The sequence below is a fragment of the Oreochromis aureus genome, linkage group 5 (assembly GCF_013358895.1).
Source record: "Oreochromis aureus strain Israel breed Guangdong linkage group 5, ZZ_aureus, whole genome shotgun sequence".
Classification (NCBI taxonomy): Eukaryota; Metazoa; Chordata; class Actinopteri; order Cichliformes; family Cichlidae; genus Oreochromis; species Oreochromis aureus.
In genome coordinates, this window is record NC_052946.1 from 29,268,988 (window position 1) to 29,295,434 (window position 26,447).

General features: G+C 42.9%; 1 protein-coding gene across 1 annotated transcript in view; it reads right to left on the reverse strand.

Annotated features, from left to right (window-relative positions):
* stab1 (stabilin 1) overlaps window positions 1-26,447 on the reverse strand; it is a 166,746-nt gene that overhangs the window by 45,611 nt on the left and 94,688 nt on the right. Inside the window, exons 55-62 of the mRNA XM_039612026.1 lie at window positions 26,003-26,165; window positions 25,215-25,364; window positions 21,015-21,119; window positions 17,804-17,920; window positions 15,306-15,438; window positions 15,107-15,167; window positions 2,116-2,260; window positions 507-640 (exon numbers count right to left, since the gene is read on the reverse strand). Of these exons, the coding sequence (XP_039467960.1) occupies window positions 507-640; window positions 2,116-2,260; window positions 15,107-15,167; window positions 15,306-15,438; window positions 17,804-17,920; window positions 21,015-21,119; window positions 25,215-25,364; window positions 26,003-26,165 (1,008 nt within the window). The remainder of the gene's footprint in view (window positions 1-506; window positions 641-2,115; window positions 2,261-15,106; window positions 15,168-15,305; window positions 15,439-17,803; window positions 17,921-21,014; window positions 21,120-25,214; window positions 25,365-26,002; window positions 26,166-26,447) is intronic.

Sequence of the window (26,447 nt, forward strand, 5' to 3'; positions counted from 1 at the left end):
CAGACTATCTGACCACAGCCATGGACAACATGTGCCATCTGATAACGTCTCACAGTTACTCTGCACTGCTCACAGTTCAGGTTCTAATACAGGTGAAGTGATGAAGCTTTTCTCTTGGGCGTGAAGGTGGTTTTTACAGTGTGCCATGCAGTGTTAAAAACTGTAGTACCTGCAGAGCTCCTGAAAAATGTGGCATGCTACTCAATGAGTTTGAGAGCGCCGAAAAGGACATGACATTTTTGTTTTCAAGTACTCTTTCACTAACAGAGGTTTGAGTTGGCTGCTTTGCTGCTTTTCTTGTAAACTGTTGAATGCTTCCCTGTCAGCCTAACTCACCGTGAAGTGGGCGTGTCTTTATAATGAAGACAGAATCTGTAGACAAACCCTGCTGGTGCAGGTTCACAAACTTTCATTTTCCTTTTTTCTCATAGGTATACCACATATTTGACTCAGGTGTATCGACCTGTTGATGTCTCTATGTAAACCCTTTCAGTAGGTAGGTTTACCTGCTGTGCGTCTCCCAGCTGTTTAACGGTAGCCAACGTGGCACCCTCAGCCTTGCACTCGGCGTCGGCCTGACTGAAGTTCATCTGGTACTTCCCCTTTGGAGAGCGCAGGTGAAAGACTCCGGCTCTGTTTTCTGAAGCACGACAATCACGTTAACTTCCCTCAGATTTCTGCACCATTCTGTACAACAAATATCAACTCTACAAGTGAAAAACACGATTTGATCTGACGCTGAACAAATCAAAGGGACATTCACCCCCAGATTCAGTAGAAACATCTGCTTTTCTTTTAATATGATGTAATTATTTGGTGTTTAAGTTCGGATGAGTAAAGCACAAATCAATTAAACGTTACATAACCTCGGGAACAATTTTTTTCTTCTACAAAAAACTTGTTTATGTTCCTGTGACAAGAAGTTCAAATGACAGAAATAGCTCATCAACACCTTTACTGCCACTGTGCAAACAGAGTAAAATCTCACCTCACAAGCTTAAACAAATGGTGTCCAGTGTGTGCTTTATCTTTTTGGACTGCTTAGTCTTTTTCACAAAGTGAACGATACAACAGCTCTAACAACTTCAGCTCCTTGTACCAACAATGACTTCTGCTGTTTCATGACCTGCAGTGCTTTTTTGCTAGCTTTCGTGCAGTTACAGGTGCTTGTGCAGTTCGTGAGAAACACCTGATTGATTTTTTTTTTTTGTTCGTGGGAACTGTGACATGAACATAGCCTTGTAACAACTTACAGAGAATGACTACAATGTCGCCATGTTCTGAGTGCCTGATTAGGAGCTGTGTGTTGAGCTGAACCAACATTAAAATGTATCGCACTCCAGCAGGTTTGACTTCATTTTCAGTATGAACTGTGTTTCACATGCATGCCAACGGCTATCATTCTGAACTCAGTGCAGCAAGATTTCAAAGTCAGCAACATCCCCCTCATCTGGACTGTAATGTTTTGGTTTGTTTTTAAATTTGCAATCTATGGATGTGGACAGTGGAAAGAAAATAGATTTTTCAAGGTTTGAGGATTTTTGTTTAAAAAATAGGTCATGATTTCTGGAAAGAGACATGAGGGCAGATTTCTCTACAGCTGATTTCACTACAGACCTGAAGAAAATGTATACATTTAATTTTTGGAAGAAAATCCTTTTCTCTGGTTGGGTGGCAGGTGCTTATATCCCACAAACTTCATTAAAAGGGTAACTCTGAACGCATCATCTATGGTGAATTCCTAATTATCTGTATACCCTGATTAATGAAGATCAGGTTAGAAGTAATAACAGCCTTTGAGCCTTTAATGAGCTCCATGTTTAACAAGCCTTAACGAGCTCCAGATCCTAATGAGCTCAACTCAGAGCTGACGTTTGTTTACCAGCCCCAGAAAAATAAACAAATAAACAAATAAAAGTCCTCTATAATAAACAATGCTAGCCATAATGTCACCATGGAAACATAGATGCTACAAAGGTCATCTGCTTTAGAATCAGTCTGATTACCATGGAAACTGCAAAAGAGTAGGACTGGGAGCCAACATGGCTCCCACTCAGCAGATGTGACACGTGGCTACACTGCAGTTCATGGCTTCACTGCATTCACATGTCTTACCGTGATAATGCAGGTCCTTGCAGATCGCCACAGGGTCACAGCCTCCGTTGTCTTCCAAGCAGCGGTCAACAGGGGGCACCAACTTCTCCAAACACCGGACTCCATTACCTATATACCCCGGCAAGCACTCGCACTCCCGTTCATTCTAGAAGAACCAGATTAGAGTGATCAGCTTACAGGAGGAAGTCATGTTATGTTCTTATTCAGGGATATTTTTAGAGGGAGACACGTCACTTGAAAAACCATTAATAAGAGTAACGGCAAAGATGCTGCTTGTCCCGCCCCAGCTCCAAAAAGCCAGTCAGCAACTTGGGAACAACTGGGAAACCAAAAGTGATTTTGTGCAACAGTTTCGAACTATGTGTTGATGAGCTTATAGCTCTACTCATGATTGCAATAAAGATGAACACTGTGTATTCTTTAATTTACTGTATCCATAATGTGAAATAGCATGGGATTGGACTGTGCAGTCACTTTGGATTTAACCTTGAGCAAAGCTGTAAAGTGTAATTTTGTGTATGTGCAGTAAAATAATAACTTTTGAGGCTTTGAGGTGAGATACACTTCTGTAACTGCTTTTGGGGAAATATTTTTAAATCATATTTGTACACTGAACTTTATGCTGTTGGACTCAGGTCATATTATTTGCCCAGGGAATCTACCCATGTGAGCTTGTTGGCAGTCCATGTTCCTCCCTCTGCTAACCCCACAGCTCCATGTGACATTATCTACTCTGCCATAGTCCAGTTACTGACTCAGCACCGGAGTGCCTTCATTGCTATCTCGGGTGACTTCAACATATCACCTTGGACGCTACACTGTCAACTTTCACACAGTATGTGGTCTGTTCCACCAGGCGGGAGAGAATTTTAGACCTACTGTTTATAATCAAGCACACATAAGCCCGTTTCATTAGTAGCTACTCAGATCGACTCCGTATGGTTCACCACGGTTTTCATGATTTTCCATTAGGTCATAGTACCTGGTAAGTGTTGGAATTGATATTTTTTATATTGTCATTTGTGCTCCAATAGACTCCAATTTGTACATGTAAATGGAGAGTCCTCTTCACACACTAAGGTCAATTATGGAGTTCCACAGGGTTCAGTGCTAGGACCAATTCTATTTACATTATACATGCTTCCCATAGGCAGCATCATTAGAAGACATAGCATACATTTTCACTGCTATGCAGATGACACCCAGCTCTATCTATCCATGAAGCCAGATAACACACAGCAATTAGTTAAACTGCAGGAATGTCTTAAAGACATAAAGACCTGGATGGCCGCTAACTTTCTGCTTCATTATTATCAGGATGTCCTAATAACTCGCTGAAAAGTCTTCAGCTAATCCAAAATGCTGCAGCAAGAGTACTGACAGGGACTATAAAGAGAGAGCATATTTCTCCTGTTTTGGCTTCCCTTCATTGGCTTCCTGTTAAATCCAGAATTGAATTCAAAATCCTGCTCCTCACATACAAGGTCTTAAATAATCAGGCCCCATCTTATCTTAATGACCTTGTAGTGCCATATCACCCTATTAGAGCACTTCACTCTCGCTCTGCAGGCCTACTTGCTGTTCCTAGAGTATTTAAAAGTAGAATGGGAGGGAGAGCCTTCAGTTTTCAGGCCCCTCTTCTGTGGAACCAGCTTCCAGTTTGGATTCGGGAGACAGACACTATCTCTACTTTCAAGATTAGGCTTAAAACTTTCCTTTTTGCTAACGCATATAGTTAGGGCTGGACCAGGTGACCCTGAATCCTCCCTTAGTTATGCTGCAATAGACGTAGGCTGCCGGGGATTCCCATGATGCATTGAGTTTTTCCTTTCCAGTCACCTTTCTCACTCACTATGTGTTAATAGACCTCTCTGCATCGAATCATACCTGTTATTATTCTGTCTCTCTTCCACAGCATGTCTTTCATCCTGTTTTCCTTCTCTCACTCCAACCGGTCGCAGCAGATGGCCGCCCCTCCCTGAGCCTGGTTCTGCCGGAGGTTTCTTCCTGTTAAAAGGGAGTTTTTCCTTCCCACTGTCGCCAAAGTGCTTGCTCATAGGGGGTCATATGATTGTTGGGTTTTTCTCTGTATCTATTATTGTGCAATCTACTGTACAATATAAAGCACCTTGAGGCGACTTTTGTTGTGATTTGGCGCTATATAAATAAAATTGAATTGAATTGAATTGAATTGCTTAGGAACATATAATCATTTATGCTTAGAAATATATAATCATTTGTATGCTGATAAAAATCATATCCTTATTAGTTCTGATAAGATTCTGTGTGCACTTGTGTACCATGAGATGAGAGGAAGCAGCCTCGACGTTATAATATCCGTTATAGATTTAGGAACTAGATTGTTCTGTTTCTTAAAAGTGCAAAACTTCACACCTTTAAATGTGCATTTGAGACATGACCCATTGTAAGTTCCTGTTCTTATCATTTAGCGAGACGCTTACTTCTGCTTTTTTGCATACCTCATACACACAGTTTAAGTTCATTGAAAGGTCATATGTCTATGTATGGTATAGCTGAAAACACACACACACACGCACCTACACACACCCACAGAATACAAACACTGATGTTGTTCAGATATGCCTGCTTAAGAATGTCACATGTAATTGCATATTCATGAATGATTGCTTGCTGACAATAAAAAGGGCTGTAGCAAAGGAATCAGCTGAAGTTGGCTAAAGGACAGGTGAAGGGAGCATTACTTGGCCTTGACTGACTTCCCTTGCGAGCCACAAAGACAAAAGAGCTCTGTCTTGTCTTGATTTGTTGTGCAGTTTGGGCTTGTGTTCCAGCGGGGTTTGTGCCTCGATAAACCCAACAGTAAGAGGTACTTTTTTAGTACCTACTTACTCGGGGTTCCAAGCAATCCGATGTGGCATCGTCAGACAGCATATCACCAATTGGCTGGTCAGTAGTGTCATGCGATGAGCAATGAGAGCGTCTTGTTCACAAAAATTAAAACCGCCATTTTTGAAACCTGGCAATGACGGAAATGGCTACAAAAATAATGCCATGGTGCTCAAGTCTGATGAAAATCCACAGTCCGAGCAGCAGGTATATTCTTGCCTAGATACCCACCTTTTTTGTAACGTTCATGTTAATTACTTCGCGGGACACTTGGACACATTGCTATGACAACAACCATGCAGGCTAGGCTAGGTAGTACTGGATTTGAATGGTTGATCCGAGTCAAGTTGTAGCGAGTTGATCCGAGTAGGTATTCATGGAACAGGGGCTATACAGTTCCTCCTCCCTCCCCCGATTGGGTAGGTCAGATCATAACCTGATTCATGTTTTGAGATTCACAGACTGGGAGACACTCTGTGAGCTTCATGGTCAGGACATCAATGGACTTACTGAGTGTATCACTGACTACATAACCTTCTGCACCGACTCCATTGTCCCAGCTTAGACTGTCCATTGTACAAACTGAACATTCCATCCATTCTCATGGGTAACGTAAGATCTTTACCCAACAAGATGGAAGCGCTAATGGCGCTAACCAGACTGCAGTGGGAGTACCAGGAGAGCAGCCTCCTGCTGTTCACTGAGACATGGCTCACAGACCACACACTGGACCCCGTCGTAACTCTGGGTGGCTTTCAACTGGTTAGAGCGCAGTGGAGAGTGGTAAGAGGGAAGGTGGGGGACTAGCAATGAAGGTCAATGAGAGATGGTGTAACCCGGGACACATCACTGTGAAGGAACAGCGCTGTACCTCAGAATCAGAATCAGAATACTCTATTGATCCCTAGGGGAAATTATTTCCTGTTAGCGGTTAGCATTCGGCCATACACTTTTGCAGCTGATCAAACACACAAACTCACACATGTGCAATAAGACTGCTATATGTGCAATTCTTCTTCTGACGAAGTTGTATTTTTGTATTTTCCTACTCAGTTGTATATAGTATTTGTATTTCCATTTTATTCTATTGTATATATTATTCTATTCTATTTTATTCTATTGTATATGGTATTTTATTTTATTTTATTGTATTTTATTGCTTTCCAGTGTTTTCTAATTTCTGCTGCATAACTTTGCACTTTGCTGTAACAAAACAAATTTCCCACCTGTGGGACTAATAAAGGTCATCTTATCTTATCTTATCTTATCTTATCTTATCTTATCTTATCTTATACCACCTGGCCAGGGATTTTTCACACGTTATTGTGCTGACTATTTATATCCCGCCCTCGGCCGACGCAGACTGTGAGTACATTCACTCTACACGGTCTCTCAGCTACAGATGGCACATCTGCAGTCACTCATTATTAGGGATGGGTACTGGTTTGGCACCGGTATCAGATAAAACCTAAACGATACCCATCCCTACTCATTATTATCTCTGGGGACTTCAATCATGCCTCACTATCTGCCACTCTCCCTAACTTCTCCCAGTATGTTGCCTGCCATACAAGGGACAGCAAAACCATGAACCCTGTTTACCAACACAAAGCAGGCTTACAGCGCATCACCCCTCCCCCCGCTTAGCCACACACACACCACAACACCACAATCTGGTCATTCTTCAACCCACTTACACCTCCATGGTGAAGAGGAAACCCCCCACGAAGAAGGTGATAAGGGTGTGATCTGAGGAATGCAGTGAGACCCCGAGAGACTGTTTTGAATGCACAGACTGGCAGGAACTCTGCAAGCCTCACAGTGAGGACATTGATGGCCTCAACCACTGCATCACGAACTACATCAACTTCTGTTTTGACAACACTGTGCCTACCAAGAAGGTATGGTGTTTTTCAAACAAAAAACCGTGGGTGACCCCACAACTGAAGGCCCTGTGAACGAGAAGAAGAGGGCTTTCAAGCGTGGAGACAAGGACACAAGGATCCTTTTGTACTCTCCAAGAGAGACTTCAAGGACAATGGAGGAGCCACAGTGTCTGCTGACCGGGGGTGGGCCAATGACTTGAATCTGTTTTTGAACACATTTGGCTCTGGACCACTTATCACCTCTCCCACCCCTCAGGTTCCATCAACCCCCCAAATGCTGTCCTGCCCCTTTCCTGGTGGAATGTCATTGTTACCTGTGCTCTCCTTACACCACCACCCTGCTTCACCCCCATCCACACGTCTACCCACAAAAGAGCCAGCCTGGATCCACTGCAGTTTGCTTACTGGTCTGGAATCGGGTTGGATAATGCTGTCAGTAGCACTGATGCCTCTCTCACCTAGAGCAGGCAGGGAGCACTGTGAGGATGATGTTTTTTGACTTCTCCAGCGCTTTCAACACCATCCAGCCTGCACTACTGAGAGGGAAGCTGGAGGGAGTCGGAGTGGGCAAACAGCTGACTGCATGGACCATCGACTACCTAACCAACAGACCACAGCCATCATGGATGCGTATCAGATGGAAACAATCAGGACTATAGAGGGGTCATCAGTGACTTTGTCAGCTGGTGAGACCAACGCTCTCCAAATCAACGCTATCAAGACGAAGGACATGGTCATAGACTTCAGGAGGAAGTCACCTCCTACAACACTGGTGAACATCTAAGAAGAAGACATTGAGACAGTGAACTCGTAAAGGGTACGTGGGTGTTCACCTCAACAATAAACTGGACTGGACTACAAATACAGACGTCCTGTATAAGAAGGACCAGTGTCGACTCCACCTGCTGAGGAGACTGAGGTTCTTTGGAGTGTGCAGGACTCATTTAAAGACATTCTATGACACTGTGGTAGCGTCCGGATTTTTCTATGCAATGGCCTGCTGGGGAAGCGGATGCACGGACAGGGACAGGAGCAGGATTGACAAACTGGTGCAGAGGTCTAGCTCTTTGCTGGGATTTCCTTTGGAGTCTATGGAGGTAGTGGGTGGGAGGAGGATGCTAGTAAAGCTTACATCCATCATGAACAACCCACACCACCCTCTGCATGAGTCCGTGAGTGAGCTGAGCAGCTCCTTTAGACAGAGACGGAAATACCCTCGCTGCAGGAAGGAGCGCTTTCACAGATCATTCATCCTCACAGCAGTTAGACTCTATAACTCCTCAATCATGATGTCATGAGTCGCTGGACATTGTGGTCATCCATTGGTCATCCACAGTTACCACCTCATGCACAGTGCATCTTATATATGTACGGACATGTGCATGTATATGTATATCTCTATATATGTATATTTACTGTGGATGGGTGTACGTGTATTTGTACATGTGTGTGTGCATGTACATGTACATGTCTATACTTATAGATAAATAATAGATATCTATTACTTACATAGTAATAGTAGTAGTAGAATAGTTGAAATTTATTATTTGCATATTTCCACAACCCTCTATCCATAACACATACTCTGCATGCATGTACATATAACCTCAGCTACTGTTGTATATATTGTATTGTATTGTATATTTTTTGGGATTATCATTATTATTATTTATTTATTTATTATTTTTTTATTTTGTATTTCTTGACTTTATATTCTTGGTATACTCTTTGTATTCTGCTGTTATCTGTACCTGAGCTGTGGTAACACACAAATTTCCTCGCTGTGGGATCAGTAAAGTCTTATCTTATCTCTTATCTTATCTTAGCCAAATAACAAGCCGTGGGTGACTAAGGACATCAAAGCCCTTCTCAGTGACAAAAAGTGGAAACTCCAATAGAATAGCATGAGGAGACGTGTGGAGTGGCGTAAAGACTCCACTCAGGCAAGTCTGCAGGACCAGGTGGGGTCCAGTCTCTGTGTCCTTAAGACCTGTAGCTTTCTGGAGTCTTTCATCCTCATCCAACCTATAGTCAGGCCACACCAGGATCCCCTTCAGTTCGCTTACCAGCGTCTCCTCTGAGTTGAGGATTGTTAGTTACGTGCTAGGAAGACCACAATATGTGCATTTTCAAAATTGTGTGTCTGATAAGGTGATCAGCAACACAGTGGGAACACGAGGGACTGTCCTTTTCCCTTCCCTCTTCACCCTCTACACCACAGACTTCAGCCACTGCACAGAGACCTGACATTTTCAGAAGTTTCCTGGTTACTCTGCAGTGGTTGGATGCATCAGTGAGAGTGATGAGACAGAGTACTGAGCTGTGGTTCAAGGTTCAAGGTTCTTTATTTGTCGCATAGTTATACAAGTATAACACACAGTGAAATGTATCCTGACACGCTCCTCGACATGTGCAAAAACATGGGGTAGAGGGATAACATTATAAATATATATATAGTATATACATTGGGTGAATGTGCAGTAGAAGCAGCAGCAGGTGAATTCTGTACATTAATATGAATAGACATCTGACTATTTTACAGAATGGACAATATAAACATATTTAAAGTTAAAGGAAGTTAAAGGAATTGAGTGTCTGGAGGAGAGTCTCAGTCAATTATAGATGATGTGAGATGGCGTGTGTGTGTGTGTGGGGGGTGTTGGTTTAGGGCCCGGATGGCTTGAGGATAAAAGCTCTTCTTGAGTCTCTCTGTCCTTGCCCGGATGATGCGGAACCTTCTACCAGATTGTAGAAGTTGGAACAGTTTGTTGCCAGGATGGGACGGGTCCTTCAGTATCTGCGTTGCTCTAGTCCGGCATCTCCTGGTGTAGGTGTCCTGAAGTGGGGGAGAGCAATCCTGCAGCAGCGTTCTGCTGTAACGGATCACTCTCTGGAGAGCGTTTTGGTCCTTCACACAGCTGTTCCCGAACCACGCTGTCATGTTCTGTGTGAGGATACTCTCCACAGCGCCTGTATAGAAGATCCTGAGGATCTTTGGAGAGACCCTGAACTTCCTTAGTTGTCGGAGGTGATACAGGCGCTGCCTAGCCTTCTTGGTCTGGACCTGAATGTGGGCAGCCCATGTCAGGTCTGAGGAGATGTGGACACCAAGATATTTGAAGGACTGCACCCTCTCCACTGGAGCTCCATTGATGAAAATGGGCTTGTAGTCTCTGTGCTGACTCCTTCTGAAGTCCACCACCAGCTCCTTGGTCTTGCTGACGTTCAGCTGGAGGTGGTTGTCCTGGCACCATGATGCCAAATTCTTCACTTCGTCCATGTAGGCCGCCTCATCGCTGTTGGAGATGGCACCCAACACCACTGTGTTGTCAGCAAACTTCACAATGGTGTTGGAGCCGTGGGTGGCCACACAGTCCGAAGTGTAGAGGGAGTAGAGCAGTGGAGAGGACACACCCTGTGGTGCTCCTGTGTTGATGGTGATGCTGTCGGAGACACACCCACCCACCCTCACCACCTGAGTTCTGCCGGTGAGGAAGTCCAACACCCATGCACACAGACGGCTGTTGAGTCCCAGGTCCCTCAGCTTTGTGAACAGTCTGCTGGGCACTATTGTGTTAAACGCTGAACTGTAATCAACAAACAGCATTCTCACATAGTTATCCTGTTTCTTGTCCACGTGGCTGAGGGTGGTGTGCAGGACATGGGCGATGGCGTCTTCAGTGGATCTGTTGGGTCGGTAGGCGAACTGGAGCGGATCTGTGGAGTCTGGGATGGAGGAGGAGATGATGTTCTTCAGCAGCCTCTCAAACACCTTCATGACTACCGAGGTCAGCGCAACTGGCGTAATCGTTCAGGGATGAGGGTTTGCTGTTCTTGGGCACCGGGATGATGGTGGATCTTTTGAAGCATGTGGGGACCACAGACTTCGCCAGGGACTCGTTGAAGATGTAAGTGAACACACCTGCTAGCTGGTCAGCACAGCAGCGCAGCAGACGGCCGGTGATGCCGTCTGGCCCCGCCCTTTCCTTGTGTTCACTCTCCTCAATGCCGCCGGACGTCATGCTCCATGAAGCTGGTCACCGGTCTCTCGTTGATGACGTCATTGTCCTCGGTAGTCCAGCGGTAGATGGCATTAGCCGCCTGGCTAACCTCGAAACGGGCGTAGAACTGGTTCAGCTCATTGGTGAATGCAGAGTCGGCGTTGATCGGCGCAGTGTCCCTGGGTTTGTAGTCCGTAATGGTGCGTAGTCCGTGCCACATACTCCGTGTGTCGCCCTGGTGGAAGCGGGACTCCACACGCTCCCGGTACCGGCGTTTGGCATCTCTCACCACGCGCCGCACGCCGTATGATGCCGCTTTGTAGGCGCTCATATCGCCAGTGGCGAGACCCGCGTTGTAGGTGGCGGTCCTGGCGTTTACTGCAGCACGGATCGATCTGTCCATCCACGGTTTCTGGTTAGGGAATGTGGTGACTCTCGCAGTGGGGATAATCTCCTCCGCTAGCATGTTGACGAAGCTTACTGCTACTTCCGTAAACTCGTTGATGTTGACTGCGCATGCTCTGAACATGTCCCAGTCGACGTCGTCGAGTGCGTCCTGTAGCGTAGCTTCTGATTGGGCAGACCACCGTTTCACCTCCCTTGTGGTTACTCCTTTGTTACACAGAATCCTCTGCAGTTCAGTGTGACAAAGACCAAAGAATTGATTGTTGACTTTAGGAGGACCAGGAAACCTTTGACCCCTGTTTCAATCCAGGGGATCAATGTGGACATTGGGGAGCACTATAAATACCTCAGAGAACACATGGACAATAAACTGGACTGGATTAAAAACACCACTACACTCTATAGGAAGGGCCAAAGTCGGCTCTATTTTCGGAGGCCTTTTAACATCTGACGGTGAGAGAGCAAAAGAGAGAGAGAGAGAGAGAGAGAGAGAAAGAGAGAGTTTTGAGATGTGAGAGATTTGTGATGTTTAGCGTGTTTGGAGTGTGTAGTTAGGGTTTTGTCTTGTTTAGTTAGTGTGTAGTGTAGTCGATAGTTTTGTTGTGCTTGTCAGAACAACGAGGCGACTGCTGAATGTCACAGGTGCTGCCAAAAAGCCACCAAAGGCAGACTCCAATGTAAACGCTGTCTCCAGGTGGAAAACAGGAGGAGTGATACAGCTCCTGCTTTCAGGCCTGCAGGTATCAGGCTTGTGATGTTCTCCTTTATCTTAGTGGACAGAAATAATTTTCTGGAGTGGTAAAACTAATTTGTGTGGCATCTTATTTGATGCAGAACACCTGATTGCTCTGTAAATAATTGGAAAATGTTATAAAAAACCCCCCGTCTTTGCTGCATTTTTAGGTAAATAGCTGCAAATAAGTTTGTTATTTGCAAAAGTTTGGCATAGGGTTTTAAAATTTACAATTTATATTTGCATTTCAAGTTATGCAAATAATTTGTTAAAGATGTTTGTGGTTGTTACAGCAAAATATAAACCTTTTTTCTACTTGGATTTTATGTTTTTTGTCTGATTTTAGCTCAATTGTGTTAATACAGTATGTCAAAATGAAAAAAAAAAATAACTGTAAATTCAAACATGCAAGGTTGTGCAGAAAAGAATGATACCAAACAAGGCAAAGTAAATAGTTTTTAAAGGTTTCGCAAATCAAAAGTAGTCAAAAATGGCCAATTATACCCTTGACCTAAGAGGGTTAAACATATTTTTAAAGTAACACATTAGTTACATTTACTAGTAATTAGTTACTTTTATAATATTGTTACTAACTCCCTTACTTTTTTAAAGAAGTAATTAGTAACTATAACTAATTACTTTTTCAAAGTAACTTGCCCAACACCGATGTTCAGTGAGAGACCGAGATTACCCAAATGCACCACTGTACAACACAGGAAATCATTCCTGCCTGTGGGAGTACAAAATAACAAAATGACAAAGTTCAACAGTTTACAGAACAATTTTAGCCACATATATGAATTTTGTCTTATATACTGCAATATTTATAATTGAGCTATTTGTTATATTTTGAAACGTTGTAATATATTGTATTATTTAATTTAGCTAAGTTAGTTACTGTTCTTACTGTCTTGAAGCAAGTGTAACCACACAATTTCCTCAGGGATTAATAAAGTATTCTAATTCTCATGCTGAACGATGCTACAGGCAGCATAACAATCTTCTCAGCCTCACAGCTTCTCCAGACCCTTTCACATCTGTCACATGTGCTCAGGGTGAACCTGGCTCGTGGTACTAGTAGTGACACGAACCCGAGCCACATGCAAAACTTAAATGTCCGAAAAGACATGGACAGAAAAATACGCCTGTGGCCCCCACCTATAAAACCTGAGGACTGTCTCACCGTTGCACCTCTAGTGAATCTGTTGTTGATTTCATTAACACCAAAGCAGCTGAAACTGATTAACAACCCCCTCTGGTACATAACTGAGAAGATCAATCGCAGAAGTTTATGAAGTTTAAATGATATGATGCTATACTATGATTGAAAAGTTTTAGTAAGTAGTTTAGTAGTTTAGTTTAGTTATCCAAGTCGGTTAAGTTCTGCATCAGCACCCAGCAGTGCTTGAATTAGAATCCACAAATAAGATCTTTAATTTCAGTTTCGGTTGCACCAACAGAGCACTTAATTGTGCTGTAACATATATATATATTTTTTTGCCTGTCCTGTCTGGAAATGTAGCAATCAGGGTTGTTGTCTGAAGGCCAAACTAAATGCCGAACAGATTTATTTTCCAAAGTCTACCATTACAGCTTTTGCTATACTGGCCCACTTGATACTCATATTTAATTAGATTTTTATTAGGTTTTTAACAATTATGAGTTATTACAATCAGAATGCAAAAGACCGGGCACGGAAATAAAGAAAAAAAGAGAAGTTTGGGAGGAAGTTAGCAAAAAGAGAGAGAGAGAAAAAACACAGAAAATCTGCTGTACCACCTGCTGAAAAAAACAAGCAAATAACAACAGCATGGAAACCACGTCGGGTGCTGTCGGGAGTGATCCACTACACATTTGAGCACCCAGCCCCGGACACAGAGAACCACCAATGCACCAGCGGGTGGGGGCACCAGCTGGACCCACAGCAGTAGGGAAGCCCCCCAGCCCAGACCCCAACCAGAGGGCCAGTTCCTCCTCCCGGCCCCCTACCCAGACAATGAAGAGAGATTTTGAGATTTGTGCTTTGTTTTAAGCAAGTTCTCCTTTGCGCTTTTCCAATATAAGAGTTCGAAATCCTATTCTTGGTTATGCCCCCTGCCAAATGTGCAGCCACACTAATTCCTCCCATTTAATGAACTGCTTGTCATTTATTTCAATTGGGAGTCTTTGAAATAGCTATAATAACCAGGTAAAGATGATCAACTTGGGATATGAAACTTAATAAAACTTAATTAAATTCTATCTCCTAATGTAATTCCCAGTTTTCTGTTTTTTTAAGTCAATTAATTTAATCAATTTAATTCAGCTCCACTCAACAAAATGAACGCACACAAATGATGCATTTTTTATAGTTTGGCTTTTTCTTATATAGATGACATCTGACAATTTCAATATATACAGTAGAAGACATGGTTTGATGATGTTTATAATAGATTTGAGATTTTTTCCAAGGGTAGTCTTAGTAAGCTGTACAGGTAGAGATCAGCCTCAGTAACTTCTGATGTACGCAAAGTCATTTTGTTCTGGAAGCAGACCTAAAATATGACAAAAACTTCTCAGTTCAGAACAGAGAAACAAGGATTAACCCTTGTAGGTGTCCAAGGGGTAAAAAGTTAAAGGATAAATGCAGTGTTTACAAAAATGCAATGTCCCAGAATTCTTCAAGTACAATAAAAGCTAAAGTTAGTTCAAAAGGTCTCCATCTTATTTTTTTCTTTTTCTTTTTTTCTTATTTATTTCTTGTGAGATGTGTTGATTTTTGTAAAGTGGAACCTGATCTAAATGTAGGACATTGTCTCCAGATGGGATAAAAAAAATGCTGTGCCCCATCCCGGTTGGATTGAGGGCGCCCAGCTGGAAAAATGTTACGCAGCCCTAATAAACATAAGATGTTGGTCACTACTTCTGCTCTATATCCCACTCTCAGTCTGAACTAGCATATGATGCATTTCCTGTATATTTAGTATAATGAGATTTATCAAATACATCAACTCCAAACAACTTGAAAAGAAAAAAGGTGGCATTTTATTCACTTCTTTGCTGACGTTTGCTGCACTGCTGCAGATTTTACTGGATAAAGATGAAAAACATTTACTCACTGGACCAGTGAACTTGCAGGAGGCAAAGTCGCTGCAGCCACCATTTGGCTCTTCAGTACATCTGGAGACCAGACAGAAAAACAGCAGCCTGATGTCACGTCTCCAAAAGTAAACATCTCACATTGATTTAATGAAGGCAACAAGAAAGCCACAAAAAAACCTGTATTTAAGTCAGACAAAGATGAAAGGCCACACCCACCTGTTAATGGGACTGCAGGAGTAGCCGTCTCCCTGGTAACCACTGCGGCAGGTGCAGTTGACGACGAGTCCCGTCTGGTTGCAGTCCGCATTCACATGGCAGCCGCCGTTGTACTCGGAGCAAAGGTCTGGAGCTGCGGAGTGTTTTTAATAAAACTGTCATCCGATGTGGTCACATGTAAGATTCATTATAAATGCCGGCTCAGTTAAAGGTAAGCATCAGCTCGCCACATGTGCAACATCTGGAGCCTGAAACAAATGTGAACTGTTCTACAGCACCCATATTATCAATCTGAACAGGAGTGCCACCGAGCAGAGAAAACAAATGTGATATTGAAAAAGCGTGAAAGATGTTATAGGAAAGAAGATCAAAATTCTCCAGAGCTCTTTCTGAAAATGCTCCAAAAACAGTTGAAAAAACCCCCAAAAACAAAACAGAACGAGTTTGATTTATTCTGCCAGTCTGCTAATGTGCACAACAAGAATATTTACAGAAACAATGGCAGGTTACTGTAGTCAAAGAAAATAATAAGGGATGAAAACTATAAACGAAAAGTGACTATGGCAACAGTAGCGCCAACAATAAAAATAGAGTTTATGCTTTTAAAAAATATTGAAACAATGGACTTTTTACAATCTTTGTTATTTTGATTAGGAAGGAGGCCAAAACCTGTCTGGGGGGGAGGGCTGGAGGGTGGGGCACACCACCATTTTTTTGTATGCTGGAAAACTCTGGATTGCAAGGTTAATCAAGTGTTGACTTAATGCAATGAATCACATGGACGCTTATCACTTGTACATGCTCAAATGTTGGACGAGCTAATTAAACTGATTAAATTAGACCCTCTGGTTCACTGCTAGGGAGGCTAATCTTCCTCTAATCTAAGGGCTGAACTGGGCTCCTGTACTGCAATGCCAGGGTTAATAAGCTTTATAGTTACAAATCAGCCATCAAAGACTAACAGGTGAATATACTTTGTCTCTTCTCCACCAACACAGTCCTGGTTCTGTTATCTTTTAATCAGAGAGTAAATTACTATCACCGGAGCCTTCAAACTTAATTCATTGAAACCATTTAAATGCACAAAATGTTTACTGTACCAGCTCAGAGGAGACGATCCAAGCACAGGACACAGCAGGGTAAAAGTTAAAAATCAAGATTATTGATCCAGACTGAGGTTAGCCAATTAAAGAAACAAAACATGTGAGGAACAAGGGGATACACAAAGAAGACACCTAGGACTAGAAGGAAACAAAACAATCTATCGAGAATACTAACAGAAAGCTAGAACAGCTGACTGGGAAGAATTCAACACAAGCTTGTAGGAAATAAAGGGACACTGGGGCATACATTTACAGAGGCGAGTAGCTGGTGTGCAAGAAAACATGTGGGAACTAGAATCAAGGGTCGAAGTAGAAGTAGAGTTTATAAAATGTATAAAATAAAACAGGAACTATGGAATGGCTGCTGTTTATGTTGTGTGACGCTGATGATGTCATGTTGTTTCTGGTTATATTAGAAAAAGTAAAACATTATCAGCGCATAGCAGAAACAACAGAGGTTTCTCATTGTGGATGTGACAAAACCACCGATCTCCACCGATCCCTGATAGGTTGGTGAGTGGTTGTTAGGTGATCATATGCTGCACTTTTTGGTGTATTATCTGATCATCCTTGTGATTTGAACGCTGTAGTCACTCATAAATTACAACCAAGTGGTATTGAAACCTGAAAAATTGAATGAAATTCAGGTTTATTTATCTGGCATCAACAGTCGCCTCAAGGTACTTTATTCTATGAGGTGAAGACTCTACAGTGTTCAGGAGAAAACCCCAACAATCAAACAAGCCCCTGGAATAAGCCTGCAGTGATGGTTTAAAGGATTTGTAGCAGTTGTAGATCAACATGTTGGGAGTGGAAAAAGGTTCATGGAGGGGAAATGCTCAGTCTAACACATGAAGTCCCGCAGCAGTCTGAGCCTATACTGTGTGATGGCATCATGTCAACATGGACTAAAATCTCTGAGGAATGTTTCAGCACCTGGTTGAATTTGAATAAAAGCAGAACTGAAACCAAAAAAGGGAGGAACCTGGTTCAGGCATATTGTACATTTTAAAATGTATTTTTGCATTATTAATAATATATTTCAGGATTATTTTTCTGAACTGTGGATAGACAGCAGTGAAGTCAAGAAAGTCAGGGGACAGAGGGCAAGGGAAGACACACAGCAAAGCGCCATGGGTCAGACTTGAACCTGGACCGCTGCATTTCAGCCTCATAGCCTATGGTTGCATGCAAATCTCAAAGGTGGTTTTTCACCTTCAAGGTGAATTTTCTTTATCTCAACATGTTGGTTATTGGAACCACAGCTGGACCTGGATGATCAAAACTTACCAGAGTTTCCTCTTCTGTGGCTACAAAGCATGTGGCTAATCTCTTCTATTATTGCACGACCACTGTTAGGATGATGTGTGTTTTTAAACAATGGACAACACTCACGTGGCTCTGGAGTGCAGAAGGTGCCATTCCCCTGGAATCCCGGTTTACACAGACAACCAACACCTAGCAGGCAGTCAGCCTGAGCGTGGCACTGCCGGCACTCCTCTGGGATTGAGCCTAGACAGGCAGACGGGGGATTTATCTCAGTAGAAGATAACAAGAGTAAACGGGGCTTTAAAATAAAACTCACAGGTTTATTTAAGGAATGTTTTTGTGAGAACAACCTAGAAACTTTCAGAAAACAAAAGCCTTCAACGTGGATCCAGAATCCTCGTTTTGTTTGCATAGACCATTTGCACTTGGACTTCCTACACTGTCTCAAAGTGGCCCCTTAAATTTGAATTTCATTATGAGCAAGAGGACAAGGTCACAAGGATCCAAATCCAAAGTAGGTCTTAATCTGAGTGAAGACTGTGTTGCGATCATCTCCTGGCATGATGGCACAGCATCACACTTCAGGTAGTTTGCAGAGAATGTTCAGTGGACTTCTCCACTGAAAACTCCTGTCTGGTCTCTGGGTTGTTGTTGGAGAGCCCACTCTCATCACTGGGGTGATTCCTCACCATGAAAGTTGATGAAGTTTAAGGACTTTGGTGGATTTGCAGAAAATTACATTCAAGTAGTCATACCATGATTTCCGTGGAGTGATCTAAAAGCAGCAGCAATGCTGAACTGCAGCCAAATTTGAGGGGTTTTCTGTGTTTTTTAATGGGCAGAGTTAAGTAAAAAAAACATGGTTGGAATGATTTTGATCAAAAACTGAAATAGATTATTTAACATGATTATCCATGAACTCAAACATCATGCATTTATTAAACTGTCTTTACATCTACATAAAAGATAAATACATTAAAAATAAAAAACAGGAGGAGGTTGGCAGTCTTTTTGACCATAAAGGTAGTCTCACAGGAACAACCACTGGTCCCTGCTGACCTGCAGCCTCTCCGTTGTGAGGTGGAGGTTTAGACAAGGACAAAAAGAGGTGCAATTGGCAACGGGCTTGCATATCTCTGGAGATGAGAACAGAAGCTACTGAAAGAGAGCCAAAGCTAAAAATCAAATTACATCTCAAGCACACACTGCCGAAAGCAGACCAGGTAGCAGATCCTGGGGGATCCGGAGATAAAGGGAGCTGCAGCTGTTCACGATCCTTTGACATCATGACTTTAAGCTCCTCTTTATAAATCTTACGGATGAAAGTCTGGCTCAAGACGACCTAAACAGCGAATGAGTTTTGGCTGTAAATGAAAGGGCTCATTTTATAACACAAGACAGAACAGACCAGAAGAGCTTTGTAGCAAAGATAAAAGCAACAAGTCATTGCTGTATCTCATTATCTTCTTAACTTAAAAGCCAAAATCATAACTGAAACTAAAATGAGTCACTAAGATGTGGTTTTCATCGTATCGTCACTGTTTGACTGGAACAGAGAAAAACTGGTTAAAATGTTGAGGATAACCTAACCTTTTTTTTAGTTTAACAAGCCCTTTAAAGTGGAGAATAGTTATAGCAGATGGGTGAAGCTTCTGAGATAATTTCCCCCCTAAATGACAACATACACTGATGAGGCATAACCTTATGACCTTTTTCTTTTGCTGCCAAAACAGCCCTGGCCTATCAAAACTTGGACCCCTGAGAGTGTGCTGTGGTTATCGGAGAGATCTGGGAAATTGGAGGCAAAGTCAACACCTCAAACTCGTTGCTCTGCTCCTCCAACCATACATGAACTATTTTTATTTTGTGGCAGGCAGCGCACATTATCCTGCAGAACCATTTACTGTTTCAATGAAAGGGTATACATGGTCTGAAGCAGTGCTTAGGTAGGTGGGACATAACAAAGTAGCATCAACATGAAGGGCAGGACCTAAGGCTTCCCAGCAGAATATTGCCCAAAGCATTATGCTGCCTCCAGCAACAAACTGTGATGAACTGTGTATCCTGATATTTTTCTATCAGAACCAGAATGAACTTTTTCTGCAGGATAGGCTACAGTGGCATCTGTTGGATCAGAAAACATGGGCCAGCCTTCGCTTCCCATGTGCATCAGTGAGTCTTGGCTGCCCATGACCCTGTTACTGGTTCACCACTGATCCTTCCTTGGATCACCTCTGACAGATACTGACCACTGCAGACCAGGAACACTCAACAAGAGCTGCTCTGACGCAGTCGACTACCCAGCACAGTTTGTCAAACTCACTCAAATCCTTACACTTTTCCATTTTTCCTGCTTCTAACGGATCAACTCTGAGGGGTAAAATGTTCACTTTACCCCTAATATAGTCCACCCACTAACAGGTGTCGTGATGAAGAGATAGTGTGTGATATTCATTTCATCTGTCAGTGGTCATATGGTAAAATGGTAAATGGCCTGTATTTGTATAGTACTTTACTTAGTCCCTAAGGACCCCAAAGTGCTTTACACATCCAGTCATCCACCCATTCACACACTGGTGATGCCAAGCTACATTGTAGCCACAGCTGTCCTGGGGCGCACTGACAGAGGTGAGGCTGCTGGCGCCACCGGGCCCTCTGACCACCACCAGTAGGCAACGGGTGAAGTGTCTTGCCCAAGGACACAACGACTGAGACTGTCCGAGCCGGGGCTCGAACCGGCAACATTCCGATTACAAGACAAACTCCCAACTCTTGAGCCACAATCGCCCCACAACACATAATGTTATGCCTGATCTGTGTACAAAGCCATGAAGATAGTCTGCTCATACAGTAGATATTACAGGCACTCACCTCATTATTGGCAACTTTGACCTTATTTAAAGTAAACATTTACCACTGTAAGAGTATACATGACAGAAAATAAAAGAAAGCACAGCAGATTCATTTTAAGTGTCTGGATATTATTTTATGTCACTTCAAAGTTTATTATTAGTGAGCTGATGTTTCAGTCTGTTTAAAAGTCCTAATAAGAAAGTCTGATTCAATACAATGTTGTATAATAACTTGGTTAAGGTTTAACATGACCACGGGCTTGGTTTAGGGATAATTTAACCATGCCTTAATGGTTACCAATGTATCCATCTGCTTAAAAAAATTGCTGAGTTTTATTAAAGAAATAATAAATAAAAATAATACATTTGTAGGATGTTTTAGAATTTCTACAACCTCAGTGCCAACGAGTGGCTTTTTTCATGGGCTTTGTTGACCATAAAAACCCGATCAGGGTCTCATTTGTGCATTCAAGAAGAAATCTCACCTATTTTGTTCTGGCAGCGATCGCCCTCCCAGCCCGGCTTGCAGATACACTGCCCAGATCCTCCAATGCCATCATTGCACCTTCCCTGGTTCCTGCAGGAACAGGCTGAGAGAGACAAACAAGACTTGACACATTTTCTAGTCCAACAGTGATGTGAGAACAGGCAGGTTATTTCAGGCGTCCAGGCTTCCTGCAGTTGCAGTTTGGCTCTGTCTGTGATCTGTAATTATGTGACTTTGATGGTTTTGATGACGTGTGACTTTGTCTGTTTAATCATCAGTACAGCTGTGAGAGTCATAGTTCAAAGTTATCTACTACTCCCCTAATGCAGTTTAAATGGACCTTACATGTTCATTTTCAGCTCTATGTTTTTATTGTTAAACTGACACCGGGCCTTGTTGCAGCCCCTCAGTTCATCCACTGTCTAAAACAAGTTGATTTAGCTCCTCTCACTTTAAGCCAACTTTCTTCTGATTCTCCAAAAGTTGAATCTGTTCATCTGGACGTAGCGTTTTGTGGGAGAAACGTTTCGTCACTCATCCAAGTGACTTCTTCAGTCTCAGCTGACTGCAGGTTTCCCCAAACCTTATAAACAGTACATTTGCATAATGACTGAAACCAGCCCACTGAAGGAACAATGGGCTGTGAGGTCAGTTCCTTAATCATAATTATGCAAATTCCCACGACCATTGATCAACAATCACTGACCAAAACCCACTGATCAAAGAACACTGATCAATGGCCATGAGTACCATTCACAGAGAGTTGGGGAATGGCTGCAATCACAGCATTGTAAGATGGCGAAAGATGTACCCTTAGGCCCCCTCCTCGATTCAGAGATGGTCTTTCCCTTTTCACGTAAATGGCCTCCTTGACTCCGCGCTTTCTTCTGATTGGCTATAACTCACAAACAGAAGGTTTAAAAATGGTGGAGTTTCTGTGCTCACCAGATGACCATATAAGGAATGTCCCCTTCCTTTGACATGAGGCAGAGCCAAGAGTAGAAAAAAAACTGTCTGAAATGAGCATTTAGAGCAGCCTGAAGCCTGAGCTTTGGGCTCACATCTGGATTATGTTTTATATGAGCACCATTATTGTTAACATATAAAAAAATGAAAAGCAGATAAGGTCCACTTCATACTTTGGTTAGCATAAATCTAATTGTTTGTCATATTTCTTGTTTTAATATTATGCTTTTGATTTTATTTATGCTCCAAGGATCTATGGTGGTGAGCTGTCTGTGAACCTGAGTCACATTTGCAGCCTGAGTTTGACAGAGGAGAACAAATCAGCGTTATAGATAACATCCTCTCTACCAGAGAAGCTGACACCATCAGAGCTTAACAACTATCGACCAGCTGTTCTCACGTCGCATGTGAAGAAGGTACTGGAAACACCAGTTTTGGCTCACCTGAGACCACAGGTGGAAACATCTATTGATCCTCTGCAATTTGTACACCAACCAAATCTGGGAGTGGATGATTCAATCATCTCCATGCTGCAGAGAACTTACTCCCTGGAGAGAACAGCTGCACAGTGAGGATACTTTCTATGATTTAACAAGTGCATTTGAAATGATTCATCTGCTGCTTCTGAGAGAGAAGCTCCTGGAAATATCAGTGAACACGTTCACCATCTCATGGTTTACTGACTACCTGACAGTCACTCTTCAGTATGTTAGAATGGCATAGCTCTGTCAGATTTGGTGATATGTAGTATAGGACGGCCACAGACGGTTGTGCTGTTTCCCTTCCTGTTCACCTTGTTTGCCTTAGACTTCTACTTAGCCTTGTACTTCTTCAGATCATGCTGCCAACAGAAATTCTCAGATGATTCTGCAGTAGTTAGATTATATAAGTGATGGACAGGATGAAGAGTGGAAAGCACTAGAGGATGATTTTGTGGGATGGTCTGCTTCTGAATGTGAATAATACAGAAAGGTGGTGATCAAGGATGGCTACATGGCCCATGTCTATCCTGGGACAGGATGCTGATGTGGTGGAGGAGTACAAGTAGCTGAGCATCCACATGACTAAACTGGAAGACCAACACAGAGGCTGTATACAAGAAGGGATGAGCAGGCTCTTCAACATGTGCAGAAACATAATGGATATTTTCTGTCAGTCAGCTGTGAGAAACATCAGAGCTGGTGAGAGGAGGTCACTGCACCAGCTGTTATCCATTATGGATAATCCCGGCCACCCTCTGCACTGCTTACTAGGAGGCAGCGGAGCATCTTCCCCAAAAGACTGATTCAGCACTGCTGCCACAAGAACAGAGACAGGAAAGCTTTATGTTGTTACCATCCTTAATACGATACATCATCTGTCAGGCTGAGAGATGTCTGTCAGATATAATTATTAGTATTATTATTGTTAATAATACTAATATTTTAATTGCTGTAACACACAAGAATTTCATAATTATGGGTTAATTAAATATTACATAAATGCTGTTTTTGTTATCAAAAATTTCAATTTTTTATAACAGCTGCTATGCAGCTGTTATGCTTCACTTTAACTAAAGCTGCAGAATGCTCTTTGTAGACCTCAATCTGCTCCGGATGAATTGAGCAACCATGGCGGCGTGTATTGTTCATGCTGTGACGAAGAGTTTCAAATCGACTCCAGCTCTAACTGACACCTCTGCTGTCTCCTCCAAAGCGAGGACACACCTGTGTTCCCCTGTGGAGAAACACTGAGTGGAGTTGGATTTAATAAAGACTGTTAAACTCAAACAAGCAAAGATGAGCAGCCGTATCCACATTTCCAAAAAAAAAAAAAGAAATCTGCTCTGCTGGTTCGGCTCTAAGCGAAGACAGCTGGCAGGTTTGTCCTGAGCTGGAAACACACCCAGCTGTGTGATGGTGAGTGTGGAGCGTTGCCATGGTGACAGACTGCTGGAGAGCTGATGGGGGTGAGACTGTCTGCTGATGCCAGATTTGCTACTTTTTTTCGCCACAGGGTATTAAAGGGTCACAACGTAGCCATGGTGAATGCATCAAAGGGCTGAAACGCACCCTCCTCTTATTTTTACACTTTGTTTTTTTATATACCAAAATCATGCACCAAATTTATGATTGAGAATTTGCAACATTTCTATGCACTGCCCCCTGCAGGTGGTAGAGAGCTGCTGCCTCAAGTGCTGCTATTCATTGCACTCACATGTCTCCTCCCTTCTTCAGCTCATCCCAGTCAAGTGGGAGAGTTGTGAGGAAGAGGTGTGAGGATGGAGGAGGAACCTGTGAAGTGAGAATTCCTCCATTCCAGAGTCAGTCTTCACTTATGGATGTTGCTTGTCATTGTTTTTGATTATCTTCTGGTCTTATTTCTAGAAGGCGTTCTAAGAACTGAGCATTTATATGACAATCAGCCTATCGTGCTAAGTTTGGCTCATTACCAGATATTCTTGTTCATCAGTGAGCACTACACAGCATTGGAAGCAAGAAATTAAAGGAAAACTTCTCACTCATCAAAAGTCTGTGAAGGTTCTCAGTCATCCAGGTCATCGTAGTCTGAGGAGCTTGGAAAGAAAAGTGTCTGGACTTCTCTAGGTTTCTTGAAGATGTTTCACCTCTCACCTGACAAGCTTCTTCAGTTCTAAGAGCAATTGGTGGAGAGTCTGTGTGGGAGTGTCCCTCCAAAGAGGGACAAAAGGACGCCTTAATGATCCTCTACCTAATCACATGAGCCAAGGCGTGGAAACGGGTGTGGGTCACAATCAGCCAAGGTTTCGGATGAACCCACTGTGAAACCTAGACCCACCCAATTTACTGAAGTCAAATGGCCCAGGATGTGAGTAGGCGTCAAGGCGTCTGGGAAGGGATCTCAAAACTGGATCACAGATGGCAGACAGTTGGTGTCGTAAGCCACTGCCTCTGTTCAAAGATGGTGACATCGATGGCTTCTTTCACTCCTCTTCCAAACCATCTGCCTTCTCTATCCAAAATGTGAACATTGGCATCCTCGTAAGAGTGACCTTTTTCCTTTAGATGCAGATGAACCGCTGAGTCTTGTTCCGTTGAGGGGCTCTTCTATGTTGTGCCATGCATTTATGAAGTGGCTGTTTGGTCTCTCCAACAGCCACTTCTGGAGAGCTGTTGGAGAGCAGACCTTATCTACAAAAGGTGCACTCTCTTTGTTTTTCCACTGACCGATGATAAAAAACTAAAAAGCATTTTCATCTTAAACTCTGCTGTACCTGTGCAGTTGGGGCCATAGAATCCAGCAGCACACATTTCGCAAGATTCCCCTCTGAATCCGGTATGGCATCTACATGTTCCAGTACCGAGAATACCGTCGTTGCAGTCGCCATGTTTGCCACAAGGGGCCTCCAGACCACCTGAACAAACTGCAACAGACAGAAGAAAAGGGTCAAAACATAGCGTGGAAACAAAGAAAAAAAGAAACTCTCTTCCAGTCTTTATTAACTTTGCTCAGTGGGACCCGACAGAGACGTAAGTCTGTGGGAGAATTCTGCAAAGGTAAACATGGTGGCACACCCAGCCTTACCCAGCTTTCATGTCCCTGTGACCTCTGAAAAAAAGTTTTACTTCAGGGGCTTCAAAATAACTGCCCATAGGCATTACCAAGATGGCTTGCAGTGTTGTGAAAAGTATTTACCCCCTCCCTGATTTCCTAGCTTTTTGCATATTTGTCACACTTAGATAACCCAAGTTAAATATAACTGGGACAGGGGACAAATACTTTTTCACAGCAGTTTAGAAAGACCGTAAGTCCACATTTTCTCACTTGGATATTAAACTAAGTAAGCATCAGTAATATCTAGTCAAACAGAAGTGTGACTAATATCTTTGAGAAAACATGCTTTCAATAAAAACCACACAAACTCAACAACTTGAATATCCAAACTAAACCCTGTGACTTTCAGAATTTGTAACTCTATTCAACTAACTAAAACCAAGAACAGCTCTGTATAAACAAAAGCACCATTCCTCACATATGTGCCTCCATCCCTTCCCCTCTTACCTTGACAGTCTCGCCCGAAGTGGTTTTTGCAGCACTTCTGTACCCAGCTTGGAAAGCTACAAACTCTCCTACAGCCATATCTGCTGAAACGATCCAGGTCATCATACAAGTATGAGTAGCTGCGATACCTGGAGCGAAAGTTCAAACAGCGCTCTGTCTTTCCCTGGAAGAATACAGAAATGATATTTGTTGGTCAGAGGGGCCGGTGGCGCCAGTGTCCGGCAGCCTCGCCTCTGTCAGTGTGCCCCAGGGTGGCTGTGGCTACAACGTAGCTTGCCATCACCAGTGTGTGAATGTGTGTGAATGGGTGAATGACTGGATATGTAAAGCGCTTTGGGGTCCTTAGGGACTAGTAAAAGCGCTATATAAATACAGGCCATTTACATTTACATTTGTCTCCACAGTCTTTATCTATAAGCAGCTAATGCTCACATGCTTTAGCAGA